The following is a 15,154-nucleotide window of genomic DNA, read 5'->3' on the forward strand; positions in this document are numbered from 1 at the left end:
GTCTGTCTGTAATCTGTGTGTTCAGGGTTTTTCTATCACACAGTCAGATGTCTGACCACACACTAAGCCTCGTCGTTAGACAAAGACTATGTTTACATGCACCAGATATTCCACTTTTTGCACTTTTTCTGAAAAAGACGATATTCCTATTGAACTCTTCACATTGCTAATGAAAATTAATGTTTCACTAATATTACCATTTACATACAGCCATCCATACTCTGAATAACATGATTAATATGTTGTTCATTTCACAAAATATGGAAAGCTGCTTTCACCATTTGGTTCTCAAAATAGGCTTTTTTAAAAAGTTGTCCACCAGTGACTTGTTGTTCAACCGTGCAAATACAGCCTTCTTCTTTTATTCTTTCAACCAGCTTCTTGAAATGGTGTTGCAATATTTGCACATATCCAAAGATTTACTTAGGACCAAATATTTTACAATGTGTCCAAGTATGTTTGTTTCTCCTTTCATCCATAATGTTCCATATCTGCCATATTTCTAAAACCCACATAATGTCAGCATATCCCACATGTCTTAATCGGAGAATGCTATATATGCATTAAGGCACAATGCATAATATTCAAAGAAATTGTGCAGTTTACATGACCCATATCAGACTTTGTTTCACTATTGTGATAATAGGAAAAATTGTGGAATATTAGTGTGCCTGTAAACATAGTCAAAAACACTTTCATACTTCCATTTCTGCTTTAGATAATTTGACGCTATTTGCATGTTCTAGTAATGAAAGTCCCAGATTAGTGAAATCATGTGTCATAGAAGAAATTGATTGTACTTGCTATTGAGAGAATAAGTTTCACTTTGTCCTGATTTGCACACAGTGTATGGGGTTAATAAATAATGTGAAATAATCTCAAGAAGGTTACCATAAACCCAGCAATCAATGTTTGAATTTTCCTAGGGTCTCATAAAAATATTTAATCAGAGGACACTTGATATCACAGCAGATCTTCACTACATCATTGTTTGCACTGGTATGAAGTGTGGTCCACAGAGGATTTCTCCAAGTGATCAGTGGTGAAACTTTCAGTCTTGTGTATGTGTTTACTTTTATGTGGGTTATTCTGTTGGGCTAATACAAATGTAATTCATTTGGTGTTTTCTTTTACTTGCCTTTTGTAGAATTCACAGTGCCAGAAAAAAAACTCTTTGCAGGGATTATGTGGAAACTGATAATAATGAATCCACCATGTTTACACTTTGGCATCCATAGCATATTGTATTGGTAAATACAATTTCTGGGGCTCAATCAAACTGTGAATTCAAGTACTTAAGTAATCACTTCCTGTCACTCAAAAAAAAAAAGAACAATGGATTTTTTCAGATACGGGTATTTAAACTTGTCTTCAGCTTTTAAACCCTGAATCACTCAATCACATGCTGTTGGATTCACGTTCTATGTTACCATCATTGTTCACAATATGTGCAATGTGTGCATTAAGTGAAATATTTCAAATGAAGTGACTCAAACACAGATGAACACATGTACTGCCATCACTTTCTGAATGTTAGTTGTAAGTGAATTAAGACATTTGGTGTCTTTCCTACAAGTAACAGATTTGTCTAGACATGTGAAGGGTTGAAATGACACAAATCTTTAAAAGTTTATGTGTGATACATTGCTTTGTTTATATTTTCATGGTGATGTCAATTTAAAGTGCACCTTTATTTAACATTATTTACTATTTTTAAAATGATTTTAATAAAAATGTGAAACTTGAAAATCTCTTGAGTATTATTAAACCGTTGATACACTGGCAAGTTTAACTAAAGCATCATTAGTGTTGCTGCTGTTAGTTTTGAAATGGAGCAGCACAAAAAAAACAAAAAGTTTTCCTGTTTGAACAACTTAAGCAAGAGCATGTTGTAAGATGTTGGACAGATTACTACTGCAAGCATTTTAAGTTCTTAGAATAAGACTTGCTAGATGAGTGGAAATTATCAATTTAAACTATTAATTTAAGACAAATTCTTATTTTAGCCAAATCACAAGCTTAGTTTTGCAAGTGATTTTTAGAATAATTTGCTCCATGTGTGTTTAGTTTATCAATGAACCTGATGTTGATCTGTGACCCTGAGAGTGACACCCATATAATACATGTTTATAGTCCCTAATTCGTATGATAATAGGGGCAGTATACTAAGTACTCTGTCTAACTCTAATCTCTCGTGTCAGTCGACTTGTGACTCAGCGTGTATGCACTACTGTTGTCACTCACCCTGTTGTGAGCTTTATCTGATAGCAGAAAACTTTAAGCATGTTGTTTTTGCATGCTTCCAGATAATTTGATAAGACCATTTCTTTGGAAACGCAGCTTAAACTGGAAACGTGCCATTCAGCTGAGAAAAGTAAAGACCACAGATGACAGGAGATATGAAAAATGTCTGCCCAAGAAATGGATTTTATGCCTCTGTCTGTGTGGGTTTGTTTTCCCATTTGTCTGCTAAAGGAGAATCTTTAATGCATTGCCAAAGAGCAGGATTTTCTCTGTGATAAGTATTACCTTCTCTGGAAGCCAATCTTGGTCCATTACTCAACTTACATGTTAAAACTTGATTCTTCCAAGGCACATTCACTGATAATTGGAGTTTCCATTGAAGCTTGTGACATCATGTGTGCAGTACCTAAAAATTTTTAACTATAAGCATGTTAGTAAATGCATAGATTCTGATGGTACAGTATTTTAAGAATTTTACTGGGTCACTGGGTTTTACATGACTGTAGATACTCTTAGGTATTGCAATTGCACAAACACAATGAGAATAGTTTTGCATTCCTTCCTTATACCCACTCTCTGTCTAGTATTTCACAGTTCTTGACATGTTTGTACATACTTCCTGGTATCGACTAGCAGCATGCAAGTGAAGAACAAACAGTTGTCTTGCTTTAACTCCCCACGTTTACTATATGTTGCTTCTATATTGTTCATTATGAGCAGCAGCCAGCAGAGTGCAGCACCACACACTAAATCACAAGATGCCACCCATACACAGCTTCCACAGCAACTCCATGCCAGTACAGAGGAGAGTTTTTGACTTTCTGGGGGCAAAAAGAAGAACAAAGCAAGTCGTGACCCTCGTCTATGTGAAGTCTGCAAGTTTCGCTTCCCTCTGTTGAATCTCTGCTTGTAGGGTCGAAGGTGTTAAAAAACATCCTTCTTGTTTTCCAGTTTTTCTTTTCTGCTCTGTTGTTTTGATCACAGAGGCTGCAGTTCTCAGACTGCTGTTTGTACCGACTCGTGAAAGCACCTGACTGTAGATTGTCATCTCTGTGAGGAAGGTGGAAAGTCAAGGGAGCACCTAAATATGTGAGAAATTCTTACTGACAGTCTTGACACAACACATACACTTGATAGCTTCTTCTCAGAACAACCAGTATTAAGCTGCATAAATCTGCCTGCCTTGTATTTATCTGAAAGTAATATACAGCCACTGGATTATTTGTGTTTTACTTCAAGTTGTGTGCACAGGAACGTCTGAAGATCTGTGCAGTGGCTTAGCAGTCAGTACCAACTCTGCACTAACTTTATGAGACACAATTAGGGAATTATGGAGGTAAAAGGCTTGTGAGAGGCGATCCACAAGCAAAAAGCTTTGTGGGATGATAGGAAAAAATTATTTTTGGCCTTGAATCTATTTTTTCTATTTATAATGTGAGTGCTTCAGACACTGTGTTCACCTTTAACAATAACAAGAGGCTTCATTTTTTTAACTTTGAACATATACAAGCAAAGCTCATTAATGGTAAACAAAAACACGATAAAGCTGCATAACATTAAATTCCCTCACAAAGCTTAACGCGCAACTGCCAGACTAAAATGCAATTAGATTCTAGTTCACTGCAGATCAACCACTCTAATTATCACTGATTAGGGTGCCACTTCCTCACCTGTTAGTTTCTTTACATAATTGCTTCTCATCAGTTTACACCACAGTTTTAAAATGCAAGGTATACTTTGTTTAAACTGCTCTCTGGACCTAAACACAGACAAAGATTCGTCATAATTTGGATTTCACAGGATGAGCATCACAAGGTTTCCCTTTTCTCTCCATCTTGTTCCTAACATGTTGTTTTGCTTTCTAAATAAATCTTTGCTTGTATTAGAACACACTTGTTTCTTTATTGTTTTGAAATGAATAAGATAAATGCAGTTTTTTTTTTACAGCATATTGACTTGGTCTGGTAGGAATAATACAGAAAGAACTACTAATATTAACAATGTAGCATGTAATTCAGTGCAGTTCAGCAGAAAATAACGAGTCACAATAATAATAGCTATGCAAAACATCGTTTCAGTTCAAGATTTCCACATTTTTGACTTCAAATAGTTTTACTGTGAAATTGTCAGACAAGTTGTATTAAAAATAAAATCTCCTTGATGTCAGTTTATAAAATCTAACCTGAAAGTGTTATATTAGACACCTAAGCTGTGTATCTGTATCATACAGTCTCATATTTGTTGTAAAAAAATGTTTTTTACTGTAATTTTTTTAACAATTGACTAAGTTTACATATTTTGTCAGTTTCATTAAAGTACAGATTTGTGGTAAAAACACAAAAAATGTATTAATTTAAATATTACCACAGAAATACAAAACTGTAAATAAAATCCACATTAAAAAATTGTATTTTTGTAGATAGTAATTTGTTCTTTTACATCTATTTTTACTGTATTTAAATCAGCAAAAAGCACTGTTGTATTACAAATACTTGTCATTATTTGAAAGAAAACGTGTGTATATTAATGATTGTAGATTGGTAAATATTTTTAAAATCTCATTGTAATTATTTTTTTCTTTACCTGTTTTGTTAAATTAAAGATCACAAAAAACAATGTTGATTTCCACATTGACTCTGTATTTTTTTGTTCTTTTACAATACATAACTGTACAATTACAGTTTTACTGTATGTAAATCTGCTTTTTAAAAAAGCCTTCTTTTAAAGGCTTTCATTTAATCTTTTTTAAAAAGTTTTTTTCCTCCAATTTTCACACTTGCTGCCAGATTTTCATTGCTTTTTTTTACTGAAATATTTTTTACAGTGCATGTTACACTTTGTGAAGGCTGGTGGGATTTCTGATCTCAGACTGCATCATTAAACATGACTTCATTTTCCTGTATGAGTAAGTGAATTTCACTGAGGAGTAGGCGACAGGGAAGCAGAAAACGCTGCCCTGACATTTAAAAAATGACTAATGACACTATATTGTTAGATCCTGTGAAGAACTTTTTGAAATTCAGAACTACTTGTTAACAACACTCATCAAATTCTTTGTAGCCAGCGCCCATGATGAAAGCAGCTTCTTTTTCTTCATCTTTTTTGTTTGATCTAAGTGTTTTTTGACAGCACATCAGATAACACCAAAAGCATTAAAACAATTTACACTCCGGCAGACATAAAAAAAAAAAATCAACCTTCTGCCTTTGCCTTCATGTATTGACCCATTTATTCACATACTCCTTTATAGTTAGACATGAACAAAACAGTTCACCATAATCCATAATCCTCCCACACTTGATTTCTGATTAACAGCATCTACATGTACAATATCTATGCTATAGATTTTCTTCTGATATTGTTAATGTACATTTGAGAATATTGCACAAATCATGTTTAATTGGTCACACTGGTTCAGTAGTAAGTAAACAGATTAAAACTTGAAGCCACTATGTATAGAATTTAAAAATAAGTAAGCAGCAGAAAATAATAAGTCAGGTCACAAAAACGGCACTCGTTTGTTCATATGAAATAGGTGGAGTTTGGTGACTGATTGCAGGGCTGGTTGGTTTACCCTTTAGGAGTGAACTAACTCAATAACTGTCCTGTCAGAGATAACACTTTCTGAATTTTCTTTCATTTACTTCCAGACTGTTGTGTTTACTTCCCCACAGTGTTTTGTTCACTTTTTCACATAATTTTATTCCAAAAATGGTTATTCATTGAGCTCACAGGTTTTCCAACAGTGAACTAACAATCTCACTTTTTAAAAAAGAGCTTCAGAAGAAAACCTTCACACAATTTATTAAAAAGATCTATTTGCACTTTTGACTCTCATGACAGTCAGGAAACTATTGATCTGGTTGGGCTTTAAAATGAAAGTGAACACAAATAATAAGCTACAACTGATTCCTATATTTCACAGTCTCCGGCTCATGTAGGTCCATGATGCAAGCTCAGGGCTCAAGTTTTTCAAAATTTAACTCGACAGAAAATTTTAATGGATCCTCTGAATTCCATTGGAATTAAATTGTACACATAGTGGCTTTAAAAGCACTTCACATGGGCACAGAGTAAGAAAACAGTCACATGGAAACACCATCACAAGAGCAGCAGCATCGGATATACAGTGAGTACACGTGGTGTGTGTGTGTGTGTGTGCGTGCGTGCGTGCGTGCGTGCGTGCGTGCGTGCGTGCGTGCGTGCGTGCGTGCGTGCGTGCGTGCGTGCGTGCGTGTGTGTGTGAGCCGCATCAGCCTCATCTTCTGGTTACTTCACCCCTCGACTCCTTCATAACTTCCTCTCGTATTCACACGTGTAGCTGCTCTCTGACAGTAGCCAATGACTAATATGTGCACAAAAGAAAAAGAAAAGGTCTCTCACCACCAATGGCCTCGATACAGAGAAGCGTGTAGCGAAAGTAAATCAAGAGAGGAAGATCCATGTCCAAAAAAAGGACAAGTTTCACATTTTTGATTGCAATTCTGTCTCTACACTCAGCTGTAAGAGGACATGTCAGATATGAGATCAATTTTAGACAGTATCTCCCATGAACATTTACACAGATGTTAGTTGCATCCTACACATAGTATTGGTGTCTGCAGTCCCATCTCAACAAGTATTAGCATATCATATATCATTTCGTTTAAAGGCAAACACTTTAAGTGAGCCTTGTAACAAAAATGAGATGATGTGATGATGATGCTACACTGGCCATTCTGTCTGGCAAAGAATCAGGAATACAAGTTACAAAAGGTTAAAAAAAAAAAAAAAGCATCTGGAAGCAAAGAAACCAGCGATACATGTGCAGTGGAGGCACATTGTAAGGGTAAAATGATAAGATCAAATGGATCTTAGTAGATGGAGGAGCTCCAGCATGCCTTAGATTCACAGTTCTTCGTTAAAAAAAATACTGATGTGGCTACAGTTATATAGTTCCAATAGCTGGATCAGTGGTTTTTGTCCATTGTACATATTCACAAATATTTCATGAGAAGCATCAAGTAATTTAACTGTTTTTTTCAGCTACGAGTATTAGCTAGTATTAGTTATTTTGTCAGTCCAATGGTCTCAGTAATGTTAAAAGCACAGCCTTCACATATGGTGACGCTCAACACATCTGTAAAGGCCGTAACTTTGCTGTTAGTCAACCAGAATTTCACCAGAAATCCTCGATTCCAGTTGTACATTTTCTCCTTCAAGCAGCCAGAATACATTCCATATCCAGGTTCTTCGCACCAAGATGGTTTCACAAATTTCCAGTTTTCTCATCACGGATTTACCAGATTCCAACTGTAAACACAATGCTGCAGTTTGCCTCAGTTCCTCAGTTTTCTGTCCATAAGGCCACAAAAAGAAGTATGCTCATGTAGCACATAACAGGATAAATACTTGAGATCATTCACATGAAAAAAAAGGCAATGAGTTTTAATTCGGGTCGAAAAGTACAGCAGACACTACTATTGTACCACATGTGCTACAAATATACACGTACTGATTCAAGTCCAACAGGTCGGTGTTGAAACTGATAAGAAGCCCCTTTTCCCATATGACATCGTCATCGTTTTGTCAGCCATTGGAGAGATCAGTCTCATCTGAATCAGTCTGATTTAGAATCTCCATGCTGAATTGTAATCCGGTCCTCTGAGAGCATGTTGGATAAAGGGAATCATTCCTTTGATGCCATTAAGGCCATTTTGACCAGTAAACTTTCAAGCATTGCAAAAATGTCCTCTTCTTTTAGTGAGCAATTGTAGTAGAACTTGACAGTTACACAGCAAATCCAATTAGTTGCCAAAGGTCACACATCATCATCGTCATCTTCATTCTGCCTGAGCCTCCTCTCATGACTCTGTCCTCTCTGGCTGCCTCTCTGGGGAAGACGACCAACTGGATCCTGACAAAGCACATACTGTTTCCAGATTTTCCGGAAAGCTGTGCGGAATTTCTTGATGCGGAAAGCGTAGACGATTGGGTTGACCGCCGAGTTGCCGTGGGTGAGGATGATAGCGATGTAAATGAGGAACATCGGCTTGTTGCACTCTGGGCAGAAGAGAGTGATGCAGTTGAGGATGTGGAGAGGAAGCCAGCTGACTGCGAAGAGGAAGAGAACAAGAGCGAGCGACTTGGCCAACTTGAGCTCCTTCCCAAAGTAACGGCTCGGGTCAGTGTGGCTGGCTGTCACCTACAGACAGATAAAGAAGATAATACAAATTAAGCTCTACACGCTGTTGGTTGATGATTTTTATTGCTGTATATTGTACAAAACAAAATTTGGGTCACCTTCTTGTTGAGCTGCTTGTGGATCATGTAGAAAATCTCCACATAGATGGCCAGCATGAGCAGCAGAGGAGGCAGCACCCAGCTGAAGAAGTTGAAGTAGACCATGTAGTCCATGCTGATGACCGTCTCAAACTCACACGTCACCACAGGGTTATCAGTGACCAGGGAGCCGTTGTGCTGCAGACGCTGCAGGTTGTTCCAGCCCAACATGGGCGTGAGGCCCACAATGATGGACACCAGCCAACACAACAGCACAGCAGTGCCGGCTCGCCGAGGGGTCACCACCCGCTTGTAACTATGGCAACAAGGGAGAAGAAGTTGATGCAATAAGAGAAAAATCTCTGTTGACAGATACGGCAAGACTGTGGGTGTGCTGTTCAGTTTCCATTACACATGTTTTACAATCCAATTTCAAACTGCAAGTGTTTCACAAACAAGTAGGTGTTCTACATTTTAATTTTTATATCCAAGTAATTACTCAAAAATCTCAAATCTTGTTTTATGTACAGCAGCCAAAACACTCCAAAACATTTACGACAAAAACTCCCTTTGTGAATTTTATAATATCAGTGTTTGTGTTTCGTTTTTACTATTTCTTGAGGTGACGGTTTAGCTTACAAAGCAGGATTGTATAATTTGTGTTAAAATATCCACTGCACTGTTCCCCATTGGAAAGTAACAAAGTACGTTTATTCAACTAATTAATAATAATTCTAAATACTTGAGTATTTCCCCTTTAAGCTGCCAGATTTTTTCACATTTTAGAGGGAAGTACTGTACTTTCTACTCCATTACATTTATTTGATAGCTAATGACATCATATATAAAAATACAGCAGTCAGAGGGACCAAACCAGTACTTTCACTTTAATGCTTCAACTATATTTTTCTGCTAATAATTATGTATTTATACTTAAGTAGGTGTTTCATACAGACATTTTATTGCAATTGTGCACTTTTATATTGCTGTAGTGGTACTTTTACTGACAAATCTGAATACTTCTTTCACTGCTGTTCCCACAAGGGACATTTGGGTAATAACTAAAAACGATGAAGCAGAGTGTGCCGCAAAGGTGGATACCAATCATGACTCAGCATACTGGCTCAGAAATGTCCATTATAGAGAAAGATCTGGCTGAAGTTAGACCAGACTGAGCAGCTCTGCACTGAGCAGTGGTGTGACTGTTGTAGATGAATGCAACTTTTCAAGGGTAGAATGTGTTGTCTCCTCTTTCCAACAGTATAGTCTTGCTATAAAGTTTATTGGACTGAATTAAATTATACCTTTTAGTTATTTTATACTGTTATTCTCCTTTTTTAAAATCTTTTTTTAGTCTCTGTGTTTCTTGGCAGTCAGAGTGTCTCAGTTCAGTCTTCTTTGTTTTTTTTTTTTATCATCAAATCATTTCTAGGAAAAACATCATGTGTAGCCAAAACAAGAAAAGCATTTGTGCTAAGAAGTGAAAACTGTGGGAGTTCTGGGCTGTCATAACTGTTGGAGATTCACTGGTATCCTAACAGGACATTATCCATCCTGTCTCTCCCACACAATAGTCTGCTAGTGGACAGGTCTATAAATTAGTCATTGGGAAATGGACGTGCAGGATTCCTGTGGTCGTCTCTTTATTTTTTTATTCCAGCCCTTTTTCCAAACAGTTGGAACTGACTCAGTCTGATGAAAGGGATGAGTAAATAATGTGAGATGCTTTCGAGCCTCATGTGACGCACACTTTTCTCTCCTCATCACGACCACTTTCTGGCTAAACTCACACTAAGACACACTGAGATATGTAACATTTCCTCTCTTTCTCCCTCTTATCCTCGCTCTCCTTGCCTCATCCACTCTGTCATGTAAAGTGCACACCCACTCAGAGGTCAGTCAGGGTGAGGCAGAGACAACACAAGACTAATGAATCAAAGGATGGAAAAAGAGACCATGTCTGGAGCAGGCCTTCCCACATGTGACGTCAAGTTTGTTTTTAAATTGCTATCTGTGTACTGGACTGTTCATACAGGTGCTTGTAAACCTTGGCTATCTGCACGCATACAGATGAGCTGTTCATCTGCCAAAAATTGCTTTCTGGATTTGATTGCAGTCTGTCTATCTGCTTTCCCTCTGGGGGTTTCAAACCTCATCTCCCACCTGCAAATCGTGGCCTCCAGCTGAGGGCAACGGCAACACACGGGACAAATCTCAGACCATCCTTATCGTAACAATGTGCTTCCAAATACCTCAGCTGTAAAAAGCAATCAGTGCCTGTTAAACTGTGTCCCTCCAGAGTACCAAGGGTGCTTCAGGGAGGAGGACTCAATTTCTACCTCACATTATCACTTTACCATGAGACACTAACATATAATTTGCTGCTGTTTGAAGGCTGAACTCTTTCAGATTGAAGTCTTCTGCACAAATTGACCCTCTGTGAGGTGGATGTGAAATTTCTCAAAGGTTTAACTTCGTAAAATGTATTGCTTTTTTGCTTGTTTTTGTTTGTAGTCTAAGGATAACATTGTATGACTGATCCAAGCCTGATTTAAACTGGTAAGCTTCCAAGAAAAACAAGTAAATTAATAGTCTTTTGCATGATGTATAAGGTTTACTTGGATATTTGGTTTGAGAATTAGGTGAATTCTTGAAACCTTTACTGTTGACTGGTATTTGTTGTCTCTACTTGTATCTGCTGCTGCACATTCACAACAGCTATGATGAATAAGGCAGAGATATGGTTCAGAACACTGATAAATAACACACCTACTGTACAGTATTCATAAAATACACAGTGTTCCCTGGGTAATGTCACTGCAACCTATGTTATTACCCCCTCAGAGTACACTGTGTGTGTGTGTGTGTGTGTGTGCGTGTGTGTGTGTGTGTGTGTGTGTGTGTGTGTGTGTGTGTGTGTGTGTGTGTGTGTGTGTGTGTGTGTGTGTGTGTGTGTGTGCGTGTGTGTGTGTGTTCATTGCCAGCTGGAGAAATTATGCAATCCATCAACCAGTCACCATGAGCCTATTGACCAATCATGCATTCTCTGCAAGCCTCTTCCAGGGTTGTTGTCAAATGAGGCAACTTGAAGTGGAAACTGGAGTTCTCAAAAAAGAAAGTAATTCTGAAGGTATGACAAGAAGAGACATGCAGAATGATGAAAATGCACCCAGCTTACAAATCTCCTCCTCTGCACAGAAGAAAAGGCGTCATGCAACAGAAAAACCTGCCTCTAAGATGAAGTTGTTTCAAACCAATCCAGTATAGAAGAATCTTGTGCATCCCGAGAAAATTATAGTTGGTATAATATAGAAATTTAACAACTAATGCTGCTGTTTTGTTTTCCCTTTGAATCATAAAACTTGCACCTCTTTTCCAATTTACACGTTATATTTAGGGTGAAATAATGAAATGTGTACAAGTGTGCCTGGTAACGAATGAATGGAAGATGAATTGTAACACCAGGTGGCTGTCCGTCTTCCAGATTTATCACTAACTAATTCCTGAAGATATTACACAGATGCTAAACCTCATTAATGCCACATCAGAGTCTGTTCATGTACAACCAGACACCTTTACTCCAGATTTCACAGTCATTTCTGGTTGGATGACTGTGACACTGGAGCGATCGTTCTGGTGCGTGTCCTTGGTCCAGCGAACGATCCAGACACAAAGGCTTCTGTACATGTGTGACAAGATATTGAAAACTAGAGGAATTCACCTTTAGGCCTACCTCATGGGGATTTTGACTCTCAGATAGCGGTCGATGGCGATGGCCAGCAGCGCCAGGATTGAACTTTGCGTAAGGACGAGCACTGTGCAGGCGACCAGCAGGCAACTGTAGAAGTGTGTCTGTAGTCCGATGCTGATGGTGATGGCGAGCGGGATGACAAGAGCCCCGACCGCAATGTCAGCCAAGGCCAGGGAGACGATGAAACAAAACGTGGTGTCTCTCAGAGAGCGGTTAATGCGCACAGCCCAGACCACCATCACGTTCCCGATGACGGAGGACACGGCGATCACCACCTCCATCCCGATGTAGAGAGCCTTGGAGGGGGGCAGAGCCGAAGTCATGATCACGGATGCTGGATGAGTGTGCGCTGAGCGGAGAAACAGTCCGGACGCCTCGAGGGAGTTCCTTGTTTGAGTTTGTGGGCATCGACTGAGACACCCTTATTTAGGTTTCGCATGTTTTTTTTTTCATGTCCCACCGAGGCAGAGGCAGCGTCCGTTCCTCTGGATGACTTTTAGCTGCGCTCCAGACGCGCAAGTTTCCCAGAATGAAGTGGTCCCTGCGGTCCGGATGGCGGAGGGACAGGACGGACCCGGGATACTATATGAGTCACAAGCAGGTTCCCAAAGAGGAGATTAGCTGTCCTGCTTCCCTCAAAGTCAGACATGTGTCAAAGGTTGAAAAAATACACAGGATAAGTCCCGCAACAGCGTCTGTTCCTACAGAAATCTGAGTCATTTGGATCATTGCGCCACCATCCACTCCATCGGGGCTTTTCCTTTCATTTTGTATCTAAACATAGCTGGCTCAAGACAGGAACATGTTATTTCTTGAGAGCAAAAAAAAAAAAATATATATATATATATATATAATTATTATTATTATTATTATTATTATTATTATTATTATTATTATTATTATTATTATTATTATTATTAATAATAATAATAATAATAATAATAATAATAATAATAATCAAGTTTAGGCAGGTCGGCAGTCATCTTCATATTGTCATTATTACTGTAAATAATACCTCACGTGTGTCTGGGAGTGGACACAGAGTCCTGCAGGAGGAGAATATTCACATCTCACTCTAAAATCATATTTAAATCCACTTTTATGTAACAAAAAAATGTCTTTGGCACCAATCAACTTTCAAAAATGTGCCTAGAAAGGAGAATATTGGCTACCCACCACTATATCCCTGCTGTTCCAGGTAGTCTGTGACTGTTACAGGCTGAAATGAAGAGAAGTGAGAAAAAATAAGTCTTTGACCCTCTGGAGAGGATGTGCACTGAAAGAAAATAAGATGAAGACAGATGGTCACCTGCTTTGTGTTGGAGAGAGACAATAAAACAGCACCGGCCAACTTCAGCATGGTATCAGTGGGAAACAGCTGCTGCAGGACAGATGCACCAAAAACGCATCTATATCAGTGCAAATGAGAGGCATAAACATGCTGCATAAAAGCAGGTGTTTGCATACACACAGGAAGCATGCACACATGTGCACACAAATCAACTGATCAACACTTTCACAACCTGTTAACAGATAAATGATCTGTGTCAAAGCTTCTTTCTCTCACCTTGAATACACCGAAGGTCCTTCCCCTGAGAATGATGAATGTCTGTCTCCGCACTCGATCATTCATTTATCTGCAGCTCCTCAGTTCCACCCATCTGGATCAAACCACCAGAGTCTTTCACTCTGAGCCAAATTTCCTGCTGCATTGACTCTTTGCTGGTGACTACAAACATCTTTGCTGATAATCTATACAAGTCATTCCAGGGCTGTAAAGAAAAGAGAAGAAGTAATGAAAACGAGCCTCTGATCTACATATATGAATGTGCAATTTTCACACTTCCACACACAGCAGTTAAGAAACAAGAAGTTGTCTGCAAAGTTACCTTTTCAGGCAACTTCTTGTTTTTTGTCAAATCTGACATGAGTTCATTGGAAACCACACACCAGCCCATTTTCTCATCAGGAGAGGCTCCTCTACTGATGTTATACATTGTTTAAAAGGAAAGACACATATAATAAGCCTATGTTTGTATTAGGCACTTATATGGCACATGATTTACCATAGGACTGATGTGCAGTTGAAGCACAATTCTCTCCGCTTTTTTTTAAACAAAAAATATATTTTCTAAGTTTTTTACTGCAATTCTGCAATGTGCATTATTTTCCTTTTGGTGCACACTCTTACATCTAATCTAAAATTTGATTTATGGTGTGACTCAGAACTGTATAATAACCTGAGACAGTCCAATTAGCCCCAACAAAACAAACAGCACAACTCTCTAATTCAGCAACAGGCTCAGTCTCTCAGTTCAGACAAAATTTGAAAAATATACTGCTCTACTTTTTCTTCATTGGATATTTGGGACCAAAAACTGATTTCTATATATTATTATGGCTGAATTTTAAGAATTTAATGTTTTCAGATTCAAGAAATTATATTTCATGGCTGGCGGTATGATATTTCTGGAGATACTGAACCCTTGAAATGACTTCCCAGGAATGTTTCTTTTGTTTTTGTCCATCAAACTTCAGTGTCTTTGTTTCCCTGCATTATTCAGATTGGGTTATTTCATAGGTCAGTGGCAGCAGCAGGTGATGAGCATCCTGCCTGTTGGAGACGGAAATGTTGTTTCACTTCATTTCCACTTTATTAGCGCTGAATGCCGAATAATTTAACATATGATAGTTACAACGGTGGCACAAATTATAGAAGGGTGTGATGAGAAACGCAGAATGACTAATGGAGGAGTTCATGGGTTCTTTTAAACAATTAAAGCATGTTGTTTGATTGATAATAGACAAAGGTCTATCTGAAAGCAGTGAAATAATGAATGCTCTAGTTTGGGATCATCACAGTGCTTTATTAATGTAATCAGGCTTAAGCGACATCTA

General features: G+C 38.2%; 1 protein-coding gene across 1 annotated transcript; it reads right to left on the reverse strand.

The window, feature by feature from the left end:
* Positions 1-5,442: 5,442 nt before the first annotated feature.
* On the reverse strand, positions 5,443-13,056 carry LOC111587437 (adenosine receptor A1-like). The gene is made up of 3 exons (XM_023297398.3): positions 12,239-13,056; positions 8,527-8,821; positions 5,443-8,428 (listed from the first exon to the last, which is right to left on the reverse strand). The coding sequence occupies exons 1-3, from the start codon at positions 12,577-12,579 to the stop codon at positions 8,045-8,047; spliced, it is 1,020 nt and encodes a 339-aa protein (XP_023153166.2). The 5' UTR covers positions 12,580-13,056; the 3' UTR covers positions 5,443-8,044.
* Between the last annotated feature and the right edge of the window lie 2,098 nt (positions 13,057-15,154).

The sequence above is a fragment of the Amphiprion ocellaris genome, chromosome 5 (assembly GCF_022539595.1).
Source record: "Amphiprion ocellaris isolate individual 3 ecotype Okinawa chromosome 5, ASM2253959v1, whole genome shotgun sequence".
Lineage (NCBI taxonomy): Eukaryota > Metazoa > Chordata > Actinopteri > Pomacentridae > Amphiprion > Amphiprion ocellaris.

What these genes read in the sequence shown, in the direction of transcription:
- LOC111587437 (XM_023297398.3), bottom strand. Translation starts at nt 12,579, where the DNA reads ATGACTTCGGCTCTGCCCCCCTCCAAGGCTCTCTACATCGGGATGGAG. An exon ending in AGAGTCAAAATCCCCATGAG is followed by an intron (nt 8,822 to 12,238) that starts GTAGGCCTAAAG and finishes TTGTTGCCATAG; the next exon opens with TTACAAGCGGGTGGTGACCC. An exon ending in ACAAGCAGCTCAACAAGAAG is followed by an intron (nt 8,429 to 8,526) that starts GTGACCCAAATT and finishes ATCTGTCTGTAG; the next exon opens with GTGACAGCCAGCCACACTGA.